Raw genomic sequence first — 23,226 nt, forward strand, 5'->3', positions numbered from 1 at the left:
GTGAGTCATGTCTATTTTTATTCAACCGCATGTATGTGGAAAAAAGCTAAACTGACATGTTATACATCTCTTGTTTCATATCTACATATCGGAAATCAAGACTACTGTAAAAGGCTTCCCTTCTTCGTGGCAGCAGTGCTCCTCGCCCGATGAGAAACTACAGAAAACAAAACACACACTGCTGCAGATTGCAACTAAAAAAAAAGGCACACAGAATCATAAAACACAACTCCTTAAAATGTATATAACAGAGGGGGAATAACATTAGCAGTAGCTCCTTCAAATCTCTTCATAAAGCACCTTTTCTGATATGTTTATGAAGGATGTTTTGCAGATTGGGAAGTTATGAATAAAATCCACACCTTTTATACCCAATATGTTTCTATAATGTCACTTCATCTGTGCTTCCTTTCCATCCTTTTCACATCTTTGGCTCGTCTCTCTTACAACAGTTTTATCGTTTCACATCCTCTATTCTTCTTTTTATGTTAAAACTTAATTCTTCATCATTCAATACAATATTTACAGAACTTTGCTTTAGTTTCACCCAGCATCTACTTCTGTTCTTTCAAGCTGCTGTTCTCCTTTTTTTTTTATACTTTTCTCTGGTTGCCACACTACATTGACTTTGCTAAAAAAAAAAATGTTCCCTCTAGCTACAGCTAAAGCATTGCAGAAAAAAAAGTAAACAAGATTAAATGTGTGCGATAAAATGTGCTACATGGGTGGCTAATCCAAACAGATCTGGTGATAAAACGTGGCTGGCCGCAGCACTGAATAACAATGTCACAATACTAAAAATACATGGACCTATTTAGAACATGTGGCTAGATGTTCTCAAAGAGCCATGGTTTATTATGTGCAGTCCAGAGTCTGTTTAGTGCATAGTGAATCCAGGGCGCCAGACACTAGGCTGCAGACCCATGTTTGAAGTGCTGAACCTGGGTCTGGGGACTCTGTTAGGTAGATTGCTGCAGGGTGCTGGCCGAGAGGAACCATTGGGGCCAATTGGACTCAAATCTGGTGCACTTTTAAACTGCCTGTTGGCCTGCGCAGAGTTGGAGGGTGGAAGGTGGCAGAAAGTAGGTACTTGATTTGGAGCAGGAGCAGCTGAGAAGTTGGGAAGTTGAGGAAGTGGAGCTGTAGGGGCAGGGGGAGGTGGGGGAGACAAAGGGGAGGTGGCCCACTGAGGTTGGTAAGTTTGGCATTGAGGTTGATAGGGTTGGTAGGGGACTGGGCCAGCAATGGGTGGAGGAGAGGTGACATCAGATCGCCACATCGGCTCTCCGAGTGTCGTAGCTGATCGAGGTACAATCACTTTGAGAGCAGGCCCTGTGGATGTTGGCGGAGGCGTGGAAAAGCGCTTCACCTCATATACTCGTGCTGTCTTCTGAGGACCCTTGGTCATTCCTCCCTGCTTCTGATAGTTGGAGGTGTCCTGGGGAACCCCACCGCCATAGCTGAACAAGGAAGAGTTGAGCTGGTAGGGTTGGTGGCTCATAATGTCGATAGACTTGAGACCCTTTTTCTGTCCTTTAGATCCAGCCACCCCAGACTTTGTGACCACAGGCTTCTTCTGGGCCTTCAGAGGGCAGGAGGGAGACAGGAGGGGGTTGTAGTTGATGGGAGGTGGGGCACGGATGTTGGAGGAGTACTTCCAGGTGGAAGGAAGAGAAGGCGTTGGTGAGGGCTCCCTCGTCTGGGCAGGGGAGTAAGGCACTGCAGCAACAGAGGGAGATCGCTCCACAACGTACCGGTCCATCCTGCTCTGCCTGCGGGCAAACAGCTCACCTCCCTTACCCGCTAGCTGTGGCACCTGAGGGGTTTGGGGTTTGGGGGCTACAGGGGGTGGCTTGGTTCTTCGCTGAGCTTGCATGAAGTTGCAGGCCTCTGCCCCCAGCCTCAGCCAGTCCTCCTCTGGCCCTGACTCATGTCCGGCCTCCCCACTGGGTGTAGCTGTAGGTTCAACACCAGGAGCTCTCCCAAAATGAACATCCATGTTCTGGACCATCGACAGCAGGTCTGGGTTTGGAGATACATCTCTGTTCTGGACTGCACAGAACATTGGCTTCTTGTTGCTGCTGCGACGACGGGCATCATGCAGGATGCCGGTGCGAGCGGCAGGGACTGCGATGCGCTCCTCTCGTGACGCCAGAGAATCAGAGGCAGGAGCTTGCAGAGGTGATACAGTTGCCATGGCAGCATGGGGGCCAGGATTTGCAGAGCCTGTCATGTTGACGTAGGGGTGGACAGGTGGATATTGAGAAGGTTGGGTTGGAGGAGTAGGAGGAGGAGGGGTAGGCTGGGCATGGAAGGAGACTTGAGTCAGATCAGGGTTATGTGGTTGGGAGATGGGAGGGGCAGAGATGTATCTGGAGGAAGGTGGATAAGTAGGAGCAGGAGAAGAAGTATATGGCTGTGGAGCCGGAGGGGAGAAAGGTTGAGCAGGTGGTGGATAAAACAGGGTACTCTGAGCTGTGGAAGGGGAGAATGGGGCGGAGGGGTAACCATTCCCTGCGGGCTGAGGGTTAAATGTGGGTGGGTTTGTGGCAGGCTGGGAGAAGTGTGGAGAGGAGGGAGGAGGGTTAACAGATGGGGGACTGTGGATGTTGTTGTTTCTTGCAGGGATGTACAGAGAAGTGCTAGAAACCGCTCTCCTTGGATCAGGTCCTTGTGCAATCCGAGTAGGTTGGAGGTTTACCATGGAGACGGCCGCCGCTGGTTTGTTTGTCATGGCGGCAACTGTGGGTTTGGGTTGGGGAGGGCGGAACATCACAGAGGTTACAGATGGACGAGAAGAGGAAGGGCCTGGGGTGAAGGGGCGCGCAGTGCGGTTCAGGACATTTGGATTCAGGTGTTGGTCTGAGTCTGTCATTGTGCTTGGACTGAGATTAGGGTTAGGACAAGGGTTAGGGTTGCCATGTTGCCCATTTTGGCTTTGAAAGGGCGTCTGAGATGGGCTCAGAATGACACTAGCCCGACTAACAGCTACTGACCCCCCATTGGTCATAGCCACAGATGGAGGACACATGTGTGCAGCGTGGTTACTGATTGGCTGCTTGGTAATGCCGCTCTCCAGCCTTGCACCGTGATAGGCTGAGCTCTCCAATCCTGAGACCTCCAACCCTGGGTTTTGATTGACAGATGTCACACGTTCTGGAGTATAATAGGCGGAGATGTCCAGCCCTTGGCTGTGATTGGCTGTTGGCATGGTTGGAGTTGTCGGTGTGGTTGATGGGCAGGCAGAGCTCTTCCTGTCCAGCAGGTCTAGATAACCAGTGTCCCAGGTAGGGTCAAATGCTGAGAATCCCTCTTCATCAACTTCAGAGCCACTCAGTATGGAGCTTCCTCCTTCTTCCTCTGTCTCCCCTCCCGTGTCTCCTTCTGTATCCCCTCCTCTATCTCCCTCAGCTTTTCCAAAGCAGGTCAACGTGTATTTCTTGGCCCTTTGCCGGCGTTTCTTGAACATAAGCACCCCTTTCGAGTTGGAGTTGGGAGCATCAGTCAGCAAAGAGGCAATAGAGCGACATTTGGTGCGAGCTTCTTTCACCTGTTTCTCCACCACACTCTCGCCTCGGTGCAACTCTGAAAGACAGGAAGAGGAAAGAGATTAAAGGTATTGAGGGAAAGAGGAAACAAAGGAGGGATATTTGAAAACGAATAACAAAGAAGATGCAACAAACAACAGTGTGATTGTCGTCACTGACCACAACAGAGGCTGATTTATACGATAATGATACAGTGAGGATTACCGGTGACAGACAGGAGTGTGTGTGTGTTGTGGATTTGGAACAAAGAATTCCTGCTGCTCTCAAGAGTTTAGTGACACACCCCTGTGCTTGTTCTTGCATGAGTGTATGTGTGTGCAGAGGTCTGTATCTCTGCTTAGTCCAAGGCTATTTGAGAGGTTATGTCTTCTTGGCTATTAATGCACCCTCGGTTGGTTAGGGCGTTCATAAAGTCAAGTTTACTAAGACATAACCACACAAACACACACACATATCACACACACACACACACACACACACTATGTAACTTGATATTTCAGTTGAAAAGCTGTAAAGTAGCCTATATATATCTGTAACAAAGACTTGATATAACAAGGTTCAAAGCAGTTATCAGAGTTGAACTGGAAGCAAAACAAATCTTAGTTTATCATTTTGGCATTTGGTAATCAGCACTAACCAAAAACAAGTTGCCTGGCTGGTGAGGGTGTTATTCTTTTTGTAGGTATTTGGTCATACACCACAGTATATGGTTTCACCCATTCATAGCACTAGATGAAATTCATCCATAGGGCAAAATGAATAAAGACCATATGTCATGATAATCAATTATTTTAAAAGCATTTCGCCCAAGAACCGAAATGGCATCCCATTCATCCAGTATTTGTTGAGATATCTAATTCCCGATTTATGTGGTTGACTCATCAAACCAACCGACAGGCGGACCAACTTTGCTACCCCTCGAGCCATGTTGCCAAACATAGCTAAAGATCATTTGTAATTTATTTAATTAATTATGAATTATGACCCACAATAAGCAACACAACTTCATCAAGTAGATACATCATTACTGGTTGACATATCAGCTTATATTTATTTTCTTTACAATGTAACACCACAAAATAAGATTTACCATCCGAGGTAAAGATTAAAGGTCAACCTTCAGAGGTGCTAACAGAGCATGATAATTAGTACTTCCTCTTCATTTTGAAACATGGCAATTCATTGCAAACAAATGACCTCTAATGTGAGTGAGTCTACATGTACATAAAGTTCATAGAAGGGTCTTACCTGCGTACACGGTGTGTGGGATTCTGTGTCCACCTAGGTCTGAATCTGAAGTAGATATGAGGTCCCTCATCTCACAAATGTGAGTGTGTGTGTATCATTAAAGTCCCTCAGATCCTCCCACACACACCCTCACAGAGTCCAGTTCTGCTCTGAATCTCTGTCTTCACACTCTTCCCTCAGGGCACAGCCCATGTAAAGACCTTTGTCTGAGTCCAGTAACCCAAATCAACACATGATGTCAACCCACTATTCCTGTCTGTCTGACAGGCATCAAACACCTGTCCTGTCTCACACAAACACACACACCTACACACACATACACAGGAACACAAGGACAGGAAGACCCCTCACCAGAGGATATTTAGACAGCAGTGTCATTCAGTGTGTGTGTATCAATGTGTTTGTGTGTGTTTATTAGTTCATAAAGCTAATTATAGTTTATAGAGGATGGAGAGAGCTTGGTCATAACTCTTACTGATGTGCCGTTCTCTGCTGCTGACACTTCACACATAACAAATACTGCTACGGGTGTGTGTGTGTGTGTGTGTGCGTGCGTGCGTGCGTGCGTGCGTGCGTGCGTGCGTGCGTGCGTGCGTGCGTGCGTCAGTGTGTGTGTGTGTAACGTGAGAAAGGGCAGGTCCCTGAACACCAGAATCGGTCATCAGTTGTCCTAGAGTAAAGCCCTAACCTAAGTCTTTCAGCCTGTTGTACCAGATGATAGATCCCTCATTACTGCAACATTCGCTCATCTATAGTCTCAACTCGGTCAGTGCATAGCTATTCAGTTTGATCAGCTGCAATGTCCTGGTATAATGATACGGTAACCAGACTAGGATAATTCAACTTTGGAGATTAAAAGAATAGTTCGACATTATGGGAATTATTCTACTTCTATACGCTTATTGGCGAGATATTTCACTGAATATTCCTTCACAAACTGCAAATTGTCTTTTTTATACTTTGGTTTTTGTATGCATGAGATAAAACATGTTAATTAGTGAGCTATAGAGGTGTTTATCGTCAGATTTTGTTACCATTGGACACAGCCAAGCTAGCTGTTCCTCCCTGTTTCCAATCTTGATGCTAAGCTATAGGCTAAATCCCTCAATCTTATGATTGTTCTCATCTTACTTTCAGTAAGACGTGTGTTTCCCCAATTGTCAAAGCATTCCTTTGAAATACATCTCTTCAGCACAGTAGGAATTATGTGGGGCTGCAACAGACAAATGATTTCCTTTATCGATTGTCTAGTGGTTTCCAATTGTTTTGCTAAATATAAAGCATCATGTACTTTAGACTACTTGTACTGCCATTAGAGAGTTAAATATGACACCTTTTGGAAGCAGGGAGAGATAAAACTATACTTTTTGTATTGGAACAAAAACGAATATAGAACAGTATGAAAAACAAACGTAACATATCTTGTACTTTTATCTCAGGATATATTTCCCTATCCTTTTTCACAACATTAGCCACCATTTTTAGTTTTGGCCAAAAACCAAAATATATTTAACTAACAATAACATAAAGGAGAGAACGGCAGTTTAGTTTTGGCATTTCTCTAGGTAGATGACTTTGATTGACTAATCAATCAATCAAATGTTTAAAGCATCATAGGCACTTCACTGATTCATAGTCCACTTTGCACACGTACAATACACCGCACATACACACACATTGATGCCAGCACACCCCACATATTCAGCTGTTTGGGCTGTAAGTCAAAGTTGTGTCCAGTCTGTTGATCAGAAGCTTCAATACCTATAAATACAGCGAGTGAGGCAAATGCTCTGAATACTGACAGAAGAGATGGACTTCGGTTTGAGGGGACAGAGGGGGGAGGAAGGGGGGAAATGGGGGGAAATGGGGGAGGTGGAATACCTCTGCAGGTGTCTGGTATATCTCACCCTATCACCACCAGCCTGTAAATGTAACTGGAGGCTTGGGTTGAAAAAAATAACCACTAGAGGGAGGTCTAGCTATTGATGAGCTTCACAATAGACACAGCTGATGCCTTTAAAGACACCAGGGAATCTTTGGAATTTCAATTAAAAAAAAGTCAAAACTAAAAATAGTCTAGCTGCATCACCATGAGAAACTAAAATGACTTCTGTTTTAAGTTAATAGCTGGTTTACTATTCTCCAACTTGATTGAAAACAGTAAGTAAAATAAGCATTGAAATAATATCTCACTGTGGAGCCGCAAGCCACTTATACCAATTTATTATTTTATTAGAGTTATTTAGAAAATAATGAATTTGTATGCATAGAATTCAAATAAACATGATTTTCTGAATAACTGTAATAAATACATGTAACTACCATCAGATCACGGTTACCTCTGACATATCTGAATGATCTTGTAGGTTTTTTCAAAATTAGGACAATTTTGTCCATAAACCCTTTTATTTAATTCCTCAAACAATTTAAATTCTACACAAAGATGGACATGTCATTATGTTTTTCAGGTGTGGTCTCTCAGCAGCCTCAGCAATCAGGTGGTATTGATGCTTAAATTGCTACAAAAACACTGATTAGAACCTATGTTTTGTAATCGCATGTGCATGAAGGCTGGCATATGTATGAATTTACTACCATGAATAGAACTAACACATGTTTTAATAACTTTGTTTGTATGGTTTACTTTTCTCCCATTATGTATATGCACTGTATATGACTTTCCCTTTTTTTCTTTTCCCTTGTTAACCACTTTGCGATCTCTGGATTATTTAGTTTTGTCTGAAGATATACTCACTAGCTTGCCGTGCTTTTTCCTTGTAGGTGGTGGAGAGCTCGTCGCTGACCGGGGTCTGCTGGGGTCCCACCATGGGCACCAGGTGTTTCCCAGAGCCCGACATCAGGGCCTCTTTCGCCCGCTCAGGAGACACGAGCGGTGGGCAGGCAAAGCAGACCCCTGCCTCCTGGAACCCACTGTCCACCTCTCCCTCCGCCTCCATCAGGCCCTGATCAGGGGTCGGAGTGTGAGGGGTGTGTGCTGGAGTGGTCCACTCGGTCTGGGGGGGCTGGTAGATGAGCTCTCTGCGAGGAGCACCAGGGAGACACTGAGAGTCCCACTGTCCCTGCATGTAAGCTCCTCCATCTGTGGCGCTCTCATACCTCAGAGGAAAGACAAAACACAACAGATTATAACACTGCAGTGCTAGATATCCTCTTTAGCAATTGAGGACAGTAACAAAGTACATTTACTCTAGTACTGTACGTAAAATTCCCACATATGGTGGCACTATGAGCACTATGAGCATTTCAATTTTGCATTTTCTTTGTACTTCTACTTAATACATTTCAGAAGGACATTTTCTTTTTACTCCACTACATTAAAAAAAGTCTCTCTCAAACTGGCTCCACATTGGCAAACATTAAAATGCTCTTACTGTACATGTGATAAAAAATGATTATATAAAAGCACTTTAAAAGTAGTCATTCTGCATAATTTTACTTTTTAAACTTAAATACATTTTGCTGATGATACTTCTGCACTTTGACCAATGTAACATTTATAATTCAGGACTTTTATTTGTAATAGAATATATGAAGACTATGGTATTTCTAGTTTAACTTAAGTAAGGGAGCCTATGTAAAAAAAGTTTGCCCTCACTACTTTTTTAGAAATAGATCAGTTATTATGTGACCGCTTTTTTTGAAAGACTGACAAAAGAAACCTTTTTAGTCTCTGTCCCTTACCCACTCATCTCTGAGGTCTCCTCTTCTTCGTGGTTGTCATAGCGCGCAGGTGAGCGTGCGTGAGGAGGGGTGCGGCGCTGGCGGCGGTGTGTGAGAGACTGTGTGTCTGCATCACTGTCCGTCTCTCCGTAGTAAGCCTCGCTGTCCGGAGGGGAAGTGATGCCCTTGTATAGCCCGGTGGGGGAGAGGATAGAGGGACAATGGTCGGGCAACGCTCCCACGGGGGGAGACAGGACCCTAACGGAGGAGTGAGAGGAGTGGAATCCAGAAGGTGCCCTGGGGACATCGAGTTTTGAAAATGAAAAACACACATCAGTTTGCTTGTAACAGCTTCATTTAAAAAATACTGATTTAAGTACAGTGTGGGGGTCCATGTTCTGACCTTTTGACCCTGAGGTAGAGCGTAGCAAGCTCCGTGTCTATAAGGGTCATGGCCTGAGAGTGACTGAGCCCGGCACACGTATGGTCGCCAATAGCAACCAGCTCGTCATGCTCCTTCAGGCCAGCTTTGCACGCTTTGCTGCGCCGGCGTACCTGAGAGAAGACAGGGATCAATAACATGTTCATACTGGTAGCTGAAGAAAACTGCTGTGAATATACACATTGATAAATTGTCTACTTTCCCATCTGACCTTCACCTTCCAATACTTATTAGCATTTATATTATTTATGACACTGATGTCTACAAGTTGTGTCCAAAGGGTTTTCCAGTCGAAGATATCTACTATTTCCCAAGAAATAAACGCTTAGAATAAAGGAAGAATGACATAATTTATTCTTGTTTTTCTTGCAAGCCCTGTGGGAGCACAACCCCAATATTAGGAACCTCTGTTTTGTTGTTTTAAGTTTCACAAAATGTCCCACAAAACTTATTGTGAACCTCTTTAGTGCTAACTCCTATATTTTAACCGAAGCTTCTCAATATGATGTATTTTTACATGAAATAATACTTTGCTTCTGTTGTTGTCAGGAACAGTTTAAAACTTAAGCCTGAATGATGAATATGTTGTGATATACATCACAGCAACAAATAAAGCTTTTTTCACATACAAAGTGACTTTAAACATAGTGTCTTAGCAGCTTTCTACTACTAGTGATGGGGTCATACAGTACATGAATGAAATGACATTTTACAGTTATTTGAACTATTCATTCACACAGAGATTTTATTTGATGTCAAACTGATTTGAAAGTGGAAGGACTCAGGATTACATTTTGGTATTGCAGATTATATATTATTTCGGGTTTGCACCTTGTTGTTATCTTAGAGTTTATATTTGCACTTTAAGATTCATATTGACAGATTTTATTAAAGTTGTGAAGTGGTTTGCTCTTGATGCCAGCCCACTGTAAAAATACCCTCATCAAAGTGCACCTGCCACACTTTGTTGAACATTTACTAAATATAAAGAGAGAAAGTTGTTTGCTTAAAAATAATGTAACTTAGACTTCTAAATGTAAACTCTTCTGAAATTGAGGTGGAACACTTTCCAAGAAATTTGCGATGGATACAGTAATGTTTTATCTTATGTTATCCTAAAAGAAAATTATAATATTATAATAAAAGTTTTTTAGGGCTTTAAATCATTTCAGTGGCAGTCATGCAGATTTGTTACTTTAATGTTCTCCCTGTAAAAGTCCTACAGATTGACCTAAAGCTCCAATGTTTTTCACCCACAGCCATCCTTGCCCCCTGTATCAGAATAACTCCTGAAGTCATGCAGCTGTTCCTGGAGGTCGCTAAGAGATGATGTCATAGGATCCTTCAGGAAGTATGTCTGTGGGTGGTGGGTGATAAATGGGAATGAAAGTATTCTTGTCCACCAGATTGCAGTTTCCTCTATTAGAAGAAGATAAAGCCTCTCTCTCACATATTCACACTAATAATACATACGGCTTATCTGCAAAAATGGAAAGTGTGTTCCCGCACCTACTTGGACTCTATTTGCCTTTATCGGTATCTCTTGACCCATTAATCACATTGCTGGCTCATAGAGCACACAAGCAAAGACAAGCTGCCTATCTTGTACTTTCCCACTCATACAAATGTACACACACACACACACACACACACACACACACACACACACACACACACACACACACACACACACACACACACACACACACACACACACACACACACACACACACACACACACACACACGTGAACTTGAAAGAGGGGGTTTTAACAGCTGGTCTCCACCGGGAGATGCCTGTCATTCACCATATGTTCCCCACAAACCCAAAATAAAACCTGGCAGGAATATCAACAGACAAGAAAGAGAGGCGCTAATGTGATGGAAAACAGAAATTAAAACTAACAATTGCACCAATATTGGGCCAATACTGACTTACAAATAAAACTACATAATACAGGAAATGTTTCAATGTTGGGCTCTGTGTGTGAACAAAAGGCCTTTTTCTATTCTCAGCTTCCAACCCCTCTTAAAATGAGCAATTCTGATCCTCTAGTTTGTGGTCCATTCCCAAATGGGCTTATCTAAGGTATGCCCAACCACACACACCCACAGACAGGTCACATATACACCAACACAATGAAGCACACACTGATCAAACTCATATCAAAGGTGACCTTATCTGCCTTCAAATCCTGGATAAAGAGAGGCCTATCGTGCCAAAGCCACTCCTCCTCCATTTTGAATCAAAAGTTATGACAGCTCATGAGTGACCGGCCAACTTTTTGTAACGTCAGTGTGAGTGAGGTCGCATTCCTCCTCTCCAGAATAGATGTTCTTATTAGAGACTACATACTGGACTGTCAACAAACATAAACACAGACACAAAAAGCTTTTGGAAAAACCAAACTGGAAAAAAGGAGAATTTTCCTGGGGGCTTTAAGTTGGATTATTATATCTAATAAATATGTGACGATGACAGATCTGAAACAAGTTCATTATTGACTGGGTGTGTATGTGTGTGTGTGTTCACAGTAGACACTGATAGTCTCTGATACTGCGTGATCGCATTAGGATGCAGTGATGACACCTAAGTCAGGATCAATCTCTAAACATGTGTTCACGCTTTTACCCACAAACCCAACAGAATCACAAGAGTGTATTGAATTGGCTTTGACCAAAAGATCATGAGAACATTTGAGAATATGATAATTTTTCTGTTGCAGCGATATGATAACTTTTGGTCAAAACGACTCAAATACCAGTAGAACAGTTCAATTTTCCTGAGTAACACTTACTTTCAAAGCATTTTAATCACTCATCAAACTAATCCCTCTCCATTTTACAAATGCTCTCCATAATACGGTACATTTTGCCTTTTAAAAATGAGCTAAAAACAAACAAGAAAAACATTTACTGACTAAAATGTGTGTGAAAGAACTAGATGATTACACTGACAAGATTTCTTCTTTTTTTTACACCCGAAAAAATATGATGGCACCAAAATAAAGCCCAGAGGGACACCAATTAAATGAGCTACGAGTTCATTTATTCAGATTTTATGTTGACGATAAAGTTTCTAACCAACGCATGGATTACAAACACAGCAAACCACAAAACCAAGACAAGGCCTCAGACCGCAATTAACAGCTGCAGTCTCCATTAAACCTGTCTACTCATGTTACCACCTTGGCAACAAGTCTTTTCTGCCTCATAATGTATGCACACGCACAAACTGTACCTTAGCCACCTGAAGAGGTTTCTGCTGCTCCGCTCCACCCTGCAGCCTGAAGCCCCACGGGGAGCCTCCAGCGAGGGACACCACAATCTCCTCAGCTACCATCCCAGCTCACAGCCTGCTGTGTGTGTGTGTATGATGGTGAATAAGTGGTTCTCCCCTTCCTCAGTTCCTCACACTCCTCGAGTATCAATGAGTGAGGTCTTTCTCTCGATCCTCTCTGTGACCACGGCAAATCTCTCCACCCACGGGGAGACAGAGGGAGGCTGGCCTTCATCTGCTACACTGGAATGCTGTGTCGGAGGGTGGGCGCTCAGGAGGGTGAGAAGGGGCAATAGTGTGTGTGTGTGTGTGTGTGTGTGTGTGTGTGTGTGTGTGTGTGTGTGTGTGTGTGTGTGTGTGTGTGTGTGTGTGTGTGTGTGTGTGTGTGTGTGTGTTCATCCTCTCTCACATTCAACACTTGCCATGTCACTCTCAGGCACTCTGCACAGGACGGGATGCTTGCTGATAAACTCTCCCAAAATAACCACCACCCCTCCCTCTTTGACCCTCAGCTCAGCCGATCAGGTCAGCGGCTGCAGCTCGAACATTTGTCTTCATCTACCCACAGTGCCCCAACCTTATAGCACAGGGGGGGGTGGAGAGAAAATATTTTAGGAATTTCAGTTGTTTTTTATTTATCTATTGGCATCAGAGTGTTACTAGAGAGAGCTGACCTTTTAAGTTGTGTGTTGTTCCTTCAGCTGTCCCAAAATGTCATAAAAAAGTTCAGTCAATGGGGGAAAGTTATATCTTGGCAAGCTTTTCTGCTACGATAGGAAAAACGATGAATTCTGGCCCTCAGGATTCTGTTCATCAGCTTCATCACCTCTGATCATGCAGATTAAAGGCAGAGGATTGCAGAGTCTAGCCAGCCAAAATGACTTGGTCCATGTGCAGCTTAATTGTGTTAATCTAATGAAATTCGTACAGGTTTGTGATGAATGGCGCCCTAAAATAATTCCAAATTGGACCTGATTGCAAGGAGAGCTGGGCCCAAATTTGTCCCATTAGGTGGTTCAGTTTGCACCCCAAAATGTAGCCAAATGGCAGCCAGATATTGGCCTGGGATGATTTTAAGTTGTTGGTGAAGCTAGGCCCATTTCAGATGGCCACATCTTGTCACATTATAATTATTTGATAGATGACTGGAAGGATTAGCTATACTTGCTATGTGTGTCAATGGCAAACAGGTGAAAACCCACACAACGCTGGTATTGTTTGCACCTTGGGAGTCTGTGTGTATTTTATTATGGCAAAATGTACTGCTTGAGACACCTACAGCAGGAACTGAAACCTTTTTGAGTACTTTGCTAGGTTTGTATATGTCTGTCTCTCTGTGGACAGATGTTGTCACTTAGAATTGCAGCCGCAAGACGCAGTCACACAACTTTACTTGGTTACTTGAGTAAATGTATTTAATTATGTTTAATCACTGAAACATAATAGCCCTGTCGATTAATTACATTTGTTGGCTCAGCTTTGTTATCCTTGTTCCTATCTGTTACGTCTATTTCTGTGTTAGAGCAATGTAAACACCAGGGGTCAAATTCCTTATAAGCTACACATACACATACTTGCCACTGAAGGAGATTCTAATGACCTTCACACAAGCTAGACAATAACACGTCGAACTCATACTTACTTTTATTTTAAACACCTGAGTTCATAGAAAAGCTTCCTTACAGTTATTCACCAGAGCGGAGCTCTCGGTAGGAGAGGTGAGTTTGGGGGAAGTCTCTCTGTCCGGATGTGGACGTGGCACAGCGCTGCAGCAGTTCCGCTGAATGTCCGCTTCTGATTCCGAGAAGGGATTAGTGAGAAACACCCCGGGACGACATCGACTTCACAGTTTGTCGGTCACCGGGTTTCAACGTTTGCTCCAAGCAGAGGATATCCTTACTCTTTACAACACTTTGGAGGTAGGTTTCGATATAAAACAAGGGAATGTGTGACATCCCTGCCCGGCTTGACGTGAGAGCTTGAATGTTGCTATGCTTGCTAATGCTAGCTACTGCTATGGCAGGGCTAGCATCGCTCTGCGAAATAGCTGGAGGTTACTAGCCTAGCTAAGCTAGTAGGCTAACATTAGCTGTCCCTGGTTGTGGCGATCTGGTCACAGCTGATCCAACCACTGCTGCTGTCATCATGATTCAAGCTGTGTGGTTGCTCACGTTAGCAAGCTTAGATAGCCCCCATGAATTACGGAATCAAATATGCCGTATTGTGTTTTGGTAAACTCCCAACAGTTAGCCACGGCTTGTTAACCAGACTCTGTTTTGAGGTTTTGCTTGACATAAGCTAAGCTAACCAGCTAACTGTACTGCGGCACTGAGGTTGTTCCCGTTAGCACACTGCTAGCTTTCCTCAGTTTGGCAGCTATCACTCCTCACCCCTACGAAGCTGGCATACGTGTATTATTCTCAAATATTTGCCCGTTTTGAATAGCTTTCTACTGTCTCTACTGAAACTGCTAACTGAATCCCTTAAATATGCAGCCCAGTCAGGAGAGTAGATGTGGGTCACTCAGTAGGCCCCACACACTAGTTAAAAGGCTGTACGGCTACAGCGATTGTATTTCTCGTTGTGACACCTGCACCGCTGAATTATTCAAAGCCCCGCTCGTTTGGCCAGTGTTTCTCTGTAAGATGATACTTATCACTCTGTCATCATGTCTGTCATATAGGTAAGCCCAGTCTTCAGGTGCCAAATGCATAAACAACGCCATGTTGTGAACTTCTGATAGCAACGTTGAAGTTGACATATGCAGAAGTAACCATGCACTTAAAGTTGACTGTCCCACTGAGTTAGAACCTGGTGTTTTCCTATGACCTGTAAACACCTTACTCAGGTCAATAAAGAGTCCAATAGACATTACAGACTGTCTTTACACACACATGGCCTTTAAACCTCCCCCAATAGCTGAGAGACTACTAGCTACTATCATACCGTGTGTCTGTTTTGATTCATATTATTCAAATTGTAAGGTTTAAGTTGTGGTCCACTTTGAGAGACATATGCCCATTCCAGTGTTGGTACTGTGTCTTTGTAGGTCGTTTGTTTCGTGAACAGTATTTATGTTTATTTATTTATGTTGTGTGTGTGTGTTTGTTAAGTTAATATGTTTCTGGCCATGGAAACTTGTAGAGCAAAGATCTGTTCATTCTGAAAAAAAGAAATGTTGGCATTACTCCTCCTGTTTGTTGGTTCAGGTGTAATGTGACAGCAAACTTAGTTGGGTTCATGTTTGCCTTAAAGGGATAGAGTGGATTGTTTGAAATACTTATTAATCGTCTACATCAGATGTCAACATCAGATGGCCGTTGGCACTCCCCCATTTTGGAAAATCAGAACATCCATGGAAACAAATCAATGGACTGCTGTGGACGGACTGTCAGTAAAATGTATTTTAGTCGCATATAAAAATTCCCACGTAAAAAATTAGGTGTATCAATTTAAATGTACATTATATTTTGAATATTTAATGCTTTAACAGGCCATCAGGCAGCCTAGGATCTGACGAGGAAGCTGTGATTTATTCTTTCTTCAAAGCAACCGGACTCTTTTATCAAATAGTAGTAATTTTTTAAAATCCAGACGAAGCCTTTCAAACAACTTTGTCGCATAATAACTTAAGCACACTAGGAGATCGAGGCAGCAACAGACCAACTTCTCTGATGTTCTGCTGGGGAAATTAATGGTTAAAATACTTTTTAACTAGTTGCTAGAACTAGCAACTTGACAGTTTGTTTTTACCACAGCATTGCTAAGCCATGTGGCCTTACTACTTTATTTTTTCCAAACTGGCGGCTCTCTGACCACCATCTACTATAGGTAATACACATACTCAGGACCTCATACACCCCCACTTCAAACTATCTGAAGTATCCCTCGTCAGTAAAGTAAGACCAATTGTGTCTGACTGTCTGTAGTTCACTTTTACCTCATGGAGCAAGGTGTGCTGTGTGGGCAGATTCTCCCCTGCTCCTGGAAAGAATGTAAATCTTTAGAATGAGAGGAACCCACGCCTGTCACAACAGCCTTTCTCATTAATAACACTCCTGTCGTGCTGGCTTTAACACCATTCATCCTTGTTGTTCATCTCTGTTTAGAGCCTGAAAAATGGTTCAATAAGTTCAATCTTGTGTTATGATTTGTTGTAATATGTTTTTTTATTGTGTCATGCTTTAATCCAGATTTAGGGATGAACTGAGGATGAATGTAAACCAGCGCACTCCAATGGCCACTCCGTACGGCCAGCCCCAGCCTGGCTACGGCCAGCCCGGCTACGCCCCCCTGGATGGGGGATACCCCGCACCCTACGCTGGCTACCCGCCCTACAACGGCCCTGCTTCAGCCTTCCAACCCGGGGCCCCACCACAAGGTAAAGTGCTGCTTCGGAATAGGTTTGCTTTGAGGAAGTGAGAGCCACCATGTCAGCTGTGATTCTCTGCAGGAGTGTCCTACCTGACTCCTTCTCTGTGTGATTGTTCATGTATGTGTGAGACAGCACTATGCCTCTGCATACTAATCTGAATCTTGACTGCCCTCTCATTTCTTCACATTGCTTTATGCTTTTCCTTACATCTCTCTGCATTTTCCTTTCTCTCCGTCTTTTCTTGTATTTCAGGTTATTCCCCTTTCACAAGTTTTCCCTCTAAGGCTGTGGCTGCCAACCCAGTCTCTGACCTCTCCTCTCCTCTTGACTTAGGTAACTGCCTCCTCTCTATTTCTTACTCATTTCACACTCCACAAGCTCTGCAATCATCAAATCCTCTCTGTACCTACGGGCATTATTCGTTCTGCCTTGTTCTTTTCTTAAAGTACCATATATTAGATTTTACCTGACACCACTGACTGTAAAGCAAAGCAGCCAACCAGTTACATACCTTTTTTTTTTATTACCAAACGTTTGTATAACCTTAAAATGTGTGCTTAATTTTTCACGTTTGAAATTCAATCTCAGCACCTACTGGTCATTTTCTCATTTTAACACACTTATTGTGTGTTTTTTAGTTTCCAGAAGGTGTGGAATTCACCCTTTTTTCTTCCTCTACCCTACTTTTTATTACTGTACTAATCTCATGACTGTAACATTAATACAGCAGAAATCAAAGACAAGTTGTCTTCCTGACAGTTGCTTACTTGATCTGATATCCTAAAAATATCCGATGTCTGGTGTTTATTTCCAGCCTTAGCATCAAAATCTAACTGACCCTCTTACCGCTCGCTGTTTGCTGGCCTGCTGTCAGTATGTCGTCTGTGCTCCTAACCCTGGAGGCCATGTTTAGGAGTGTAATCAGTTAGTTCTATAAATGTATTCAGGCACCACTTTGGCCAAAAGCAATTTTGAGCTTGCTGCTCTAATCTTGTTACATTAGAAAGCTTGGTATCAGAATGAATTCCAGATTATGTGTCGCAGGGATGTTTATGCCTTTAGCATTGTGTAATATTTTGTCTCTTAATTTCAGGTCCTGCCAGGGGTCCCCCCACCTCTGGAGCCCCTCCAGTCTCAGCGCCTCAACAATATAATCAGTACAGTCACAGTCAAGGGGACATGCAGAATGGCCCCCCACCTATGACACAGGCACCACCCAGGTAATAACATGTGGATTGATTGTTGTTCCCAAGTTTATTCAGCCCTTGGTTTTTATAAAACATTGTTATTTTAAGCAGATTTCTCCTCAACCCCCTCAGTATTTTTGGATACATGGCTTTCTAATTTTATCTGAATCAGGGATAGAAGGTGTGGCGTCAGTCGGTCCTGACTATTTTTGAGTGAGTGTATGTGAAGGAGACTGACAGCGTAGTTGGCGACAGACAGAGCATGGTCGTCCCTCATGAGGCGCGTTCACACCGGAGTACTTTTACCCCGTTTAGTTCCGTTAGTACCCCTTATGTTGCGTTCACACCAAAAAGAGTACTTAGTGCCGGGAACTTTTACCCCCATTTTTAGTGCCTGCTAGAGAAGTGGTACCAAAAAAGTACCAAAAAAGTACCAATTTCTATTGGCTGTGCCAATTGCAAACCACGCCCCGTGAAACTCTGAAAAGTTTTTTGAAGCCGCCATTGTATTTGCTGGCATTAGCATTATTAGCATTAGCATTCGCCCAGCACACAAACGCAGAGAGACTAATTTATGACAACACAAAATAAAACATGGGAGCGGTGGAGATGAGGAGGTGTCGGCGTTCTGGCGATTTACTCGGAAGGCTTCAGTAGAAGCTGCTGGGAGTCCCTGCAGCTTCTACTGAAGCCAGTCTCCAACTCCGGGGATTTCCGGCCGGGGACTCCGGGTGGCAGTATACTCCGTGAAGTTGTTTGCCGCCTGCCAGTAAACCCAAAGCAGAAGAAGACGAAGTGACGTCAGCGGCTCATTTGCGTAATCTTCCCTCAGGGAAAAGTACTCCGGTGTGAACGTGATTGGTACTTAGTGCCCTGGGGTGTCGGCACTAAGTACAGCAAAGTACTTGGTGTGAAAGCGGCTAAGGACTTCTAGAGACAACTTAACTAATTGGAGAACCCACTAATACTTTATGATCGCTCCTTTACTCGTAACATGGCCAAGAAATCAGCGTTTCTAGAAGAAAACTAGCTGCAGAAACCTAATCCCCTTTTCTGATCACAGAATCCAGGTTTCTTATTTACATGACATTAAATCAGCCCCCTGTAAAAAGTGCAATGTAAAACAGTTAGTATGTACATACACATACACATACACATACACATACACATACACATACACATACACACACTGAGAGATTTCTGTGTTTCTTTCAGGCCGGCTGCGTCTCAGCCATACAATCAGGGAGCTGTGAACCTGTCAGGGCCACAACCTACCTATCCCCAACACTACGGGCCCCAACCCACAATGCAACAGGTCACTAACCAGATGACCGGGATGCAGATCACTTCTGGACCGCCGACTCCTGCAGGGCCAGGATATGGTAACTATGCATGGATTTGTACTCAAAGTGTACTCAAAACGTATCTGTGTACTGTCATATTTTATGACGTTATCACCTCAAAAGAATCCTCGTTATAAATCAATTTTAGTAGAGAATCATTGTATTGAAGGATTTAGTATTTTTTGTATTAAATCAATTTCTTTTAGCAGGGGTTAATTAATAGTTTTTTAGGGGCTTAACACCAACAAATATCGATTACATAAAAATGTTCCATTAGATTAAAACATTTTGTGTATTTTGCCAAGTACATATCTTTATTCAATACAATTTGAATTGACTGGACTTGTTTGGATCACAAGTTAGAAACTCAGCCACCAGTGGAATCTTATTCTACAAATAGTAAAACACTAATCAAAAGAATGTTGCCTTATCTTTATCTGCAACTGTGCAGAAATACAAGCTTTAAACAGAATGAAGGAACATGCTAAAACCCGGCACAGCATTAGAATATGGATATAGAATGTGAACGTCATAATAAAGTGTTGGGTCGGCCCTATGACAGCCCTAATGTCTCCTGGAACTAATCGGTGTCTGCCGTCTCTCCTCAGCTCCGCCTCAGAGCTCGCAGCCTCCTGTCAGTGCCCCCTACTCTGCCCCCCCTCCCCCCTCCTACACCCAGGCGCCCCCCTCTGCGTCCGCTGCCCCGACCCAGCCTCCCCCTCCCAGCGGCCCCGCAGCTCCTCAGCAATACTACGGAGGACCACAACCTCCTTCTCAACAGCCATTCAGCTCTCCTCTTCCCCCCACCTCCCAGCAGCAGTTTACAGCTCCTCCCCCTCCTCCTTCCTCTCAGCAAACCTTTCCTCCCTCCTCCTACTCGGGTCCCGTGTCTCCACCCAGCCAAGCTCCGGCCCCCCCCATGTCCCAGCCCCAGCAGTCGTTCCCCCCAGCCCAGCCCCCCTTCTCCTCAGCACCTCCACCTGCCAGCCATCCTGCCTTCAACTCGGGCCCGCCTCCCCCCGCTCAGGGCTCCTTCCCACCTAGAGCCCCCCCTCCTTCCTCACAGCCCGGGTCTTTTCCTTCTCAAACCTCCATGCACCCTGGCCAGTACCCAGGCCCCATGCCACCCCAACAGCAGCCCCCTCCATCCCAGCCATCCCCCTACAACTCAGGCCCCCCTCCTCCCAGAGTTCAGATGCCCCCTACTTCCATGGCCCAGAGCAACCACCTGCCTCCAGGACCCCAGGGCCCCCCAGGTCCCCCGGGGGCCATGCAGCAGCCCCCGCCTCAGCCTGGCATGCAGGGAGGATACCCCCCCCAGCAGAACGGTGAGGAGACCAGGCATAAGATTTTAACGCCATTTTTTTGGAAGGTTTTGTGAATATTCTCTCATGAGTATTTTGAAAAAGCTGTCAAAATGCTCACGTGAGAAGAGTACACAAATAATAACTAGTACTTATCATGTAAGGAAGAAAAGACTTAAACATTGTTGCTATTTTCAAAAATGATTTATGATTTATTTATTTATTTAAGGGAATCTCATGATTTGCCCTATTTAAGAAGAAAAAAAATGTGTCCTTGATGTAATGCAATATAAATATTAGTTTCTTAACTAATTGTCAGGTAAAGTAATTCTAGAATGTTTTGTAGCTATTTGAAGCATACTTTGATCATTGTCGGAATGATATTGTCATATTTTGTTCAGAATATACTTCACAATATGTGGTAGCTAAAAAGACCTGTGATGGTTTTCTCTAGGTGCGTTTGGGCAGGTGAGGGGCGCTCAGCCTGGCTATGCGGGCCCTTATCCCGGTCAACCAAACTACGGAGCTCCTGCACCAGCGCCCGCTCCTGCTCCCGCTGCACAGAAACGACTCGACCCCGATGCCATTCCTAGCCCGGTGAGCAAACCCTAACAAACACACGCGTCCTTCTCAAATCCAAATGTCTTAGTTTACAGCGAAACACACATCTGTGGCCATCTCTGTTTTTCACACCATCTTTTGAGATAATAAGAAGTAGTGAGCAAAGATGACAGTTTCTGAGTGAGTTTTGAAAGTGACATGTACACTCAGTGTCCACTTTATTTACTTGATGCCTATTAATGAGGAGGACATAGTGGTGTACCGAGCTGCATTACATTCACCTCGATATAAAGCCGTTCTGTACACCTATCTATCTTTCTCTGTATTAGGATCTCTGTTAGCACGAATATTGGCTATTCTTCCTGCCAGACAAGTAGCACCTAAACAGAATTTCTGACAATTTCACTCAATCTTAACATTGTAAAGTTTTGCATTCATGGCTGAGCTGTAGTAGGAAATTGCATTTAATTGTTCAAGTGTACCTAATAAAGTGGCCACTGAGTGTATGTGATGTTGCATGCACCACCTAAGTGTTTGTCAATAAGTGATGCTTAGGTCAAAAAGGAATTTAGATGATATCATTATTAATTTGACAAAATTATATCAATGTTTTAGTGAATTATAACAATTTTACTAATCTTTCAAACAAGAATTGAAATATCTGTAGCGGTTTTCTTTTTTGACTCTTTTAGTGGGACTATATTTGTCCTGTTGTTGTTTTTTGTATTCATTTTGTCATTTTTAATGCTGACTTATCTTTAATTAAAAAGAGAGATTTTTAATGTCATGTGCTTTTAGCTTAAAATGAAATTAAACATTTGTTTTTCTCGTCCTGGGACATTCACTACTGGATATCACAGTATATGCAATGTTTCCCCCTTTGATTATCTACATATTGCCAAGCTTTTTCACCACAAAAGTATAAGAGTTATATTTTGACCTTGTCTTTACATTTAAAGCTGTTTAGCATGTGTGTCAAACAGGCTCCCGGTGTCTATATCTTCTAGTGCTTGTGACTGTTATTTACATATACCACTAATCAATAATCAATACTTCTGATCAGTTTCTGTCTGAATAACAACAATGCTGCCTGCCACTCAGCAGAGTCTTGCTGACTACTCTCTTCTCACACTTTTATATTTTCACTCTTTTTTTTATTTTATTTTATTTATTTTTGTCCTGATTCGCACAAATTGCTGGACAATCTTTTGAATGTAAAGCAAGCGTCTGACATGCCGGCTGTGCAGAAATCAAGACATAGAATAGATCCAGACGCTATCCCCAGCCCAGTAAGTCTCCTGAGTGCCTGCCTCTTCCTCCGCTTCACCCTGTCCTCTCCGCCTGCCTGCACTCACTCACAGCTTCCCCCCCGCCTGCTCTCCTCACCCCTCAGAGTCAGGGATATGTGAAAGGTGTTGGAAAGAAGAAGAAAGAATGTTGTGAATGGCTCAGTCATCCCTGCTCATTACCATGTTTCACCAGTGTAGCCCTATTCTAAAAGGAAGGGAACTATCAACTGTTGCCGTACATTTATCACTCATACATTATTTGCGTTTTAACAGCAGTGCTGCCCTAATAAAAAAAGTTTGCAGTCCAAATGAGAGCCCGGTTTAAGTGACATTGTTTCAAAGCAATAGTATGTTTTTTTGCGATACAATTACTTGCTTTCTTGCCGAGATTAAGATGATTGATACCACTCACATAATACACAAAATATGAAGTATCCAGCTAAATTAGCTTAGCATAAAGACTGAAGGGGTCTAGCCTGGCTCTGTCTAACAATGACAACCAGCGCCTCTAAAGCTAAAAAATGAACATGTTGTATCCCTACAGATTCAACACGGAGCTCTTGTATAACCTTTAAGTTCCTTTTGGTGTTTTATTGTGGCATCTTTTCAGAAATTGTACATTACCCAATTACATGTTGTCATTTAAAGCAATTCCTCAAACTTTTATTTGATAGTTTGTCAATTTTTCCTCTACTTATCATCATGTGCACTGCATTAAATCGCTGTGACGGTCACCCTTTACTGCCTCACTATTTATCTTGTTGTTTGTGTGTTCGGTTAGGACTGACGCAGCCTATCGTAGTGTAGAGAACTTGAGAGTACTTTCGTTTCTATCGTTTGTCAGTCCTCAGACAGCCACCGCCTCTCTGCGTCTTGCATGCAAGCCTGTGATGTTTCACTTGCCTACAATGTCTTGCATTAATGGCATGCCTTGATCATTCCTGCGCCTTCTCAAAGAGTCACCGTAGT

At 43.4% G+C, this 23,226-nt stretch overlaps 2 protein-coding genes across 4 annotated transcripts in view; one reads left to right on the plus strand and one right to left on the minus strand.

Moving 5' to 3' along the window:
- Positions 1–14,070, minus strand: synpo2lb (synaptopodin 2-like b). Of its 2 annotated transcripts, none has more exons than XM_034120137.1 (5): positions 13,841–14,070; positions 8,881–9,032; positions 8,499–8,774; positions 7,552–7,913; positions 1–3,585 (listed from the first exon to the last, which is right to left on the minus strand). In XM_034120137.1, the coding sequence occupies exons 2-5, from the start codon at positions 8,928–8,930 to the stop codon at positions 878–880; spliced, it is 3,396 nt and encodes a 1,131-aa protein (XP_033976028.1). In that variant the 5' UTR covers positions 8,931–9,032; positions 13,841–14,070; the 3' UTR covers positions 1–877. The 2 variants fall into 2 exon arrangements, with proteins under 2 accessions (XP_033976028.1, XP_033976027.1); XM_034120136.1 differs by lacking the exon at positions 13,841–14,070 and adding an exon at positions 12,160–12,492.
- sec24c (SEC24 homolog C, COPII coat complex component) overlaps positions 13,961–23,226 on the plus strand; it is a 21,438-nt gene continuing 12,172 nt past the window's right edge. The window contains exons 1-7 of one of the 2 annotated variants that reach the window (XM_034120134.1): positions 13,961–14,117; positions 16,392–16,579; positions 16,826–16,906; positions 17,667–17,793; positions 18,976–19,142; positions 19,712–20,431; positions 20,862–21,004. In XM_034120134.1, coding sequence (XP_033976025.1) covers positions 16,411–16,579; positions 16,826–16,906; positions 17,667–17,793; positions 18,976–19,142; positions 19,712–20,431; positions 20,862–21,004 — 1,407 coding nt within the window. In that variant the 5' untranslated portion in view covers positions 13,961–14,117; positions 16,392–16,410. The remainder of the gene's footprint in view (positions 14,118–16,391; positions 16,580–16,825; positions 16,907–17,666; positions 17,794–18,975; positions 19,143–19,711; positions 20,432–20,861; positions 21,005–23,226) is intronic. The other variant, XM_034120135.1, reaches the window with a different exon arrangement.

The sequence above is a fragment of the Trematomus bernacchii genome, unplaced genomic scaffold (genome assembly GCF_902827165.1).
Source record: "Trematomus bernacchii unplaced genomic scaffold, fTreBer1.1, whole genome shotgun sequence".
Lineage (NCBI taxonomy): Eukaryota > Metazoa > Chordata > Actinopteri > Perciformes > Nototheniidae > Trematomus > Trematomus bernacchii.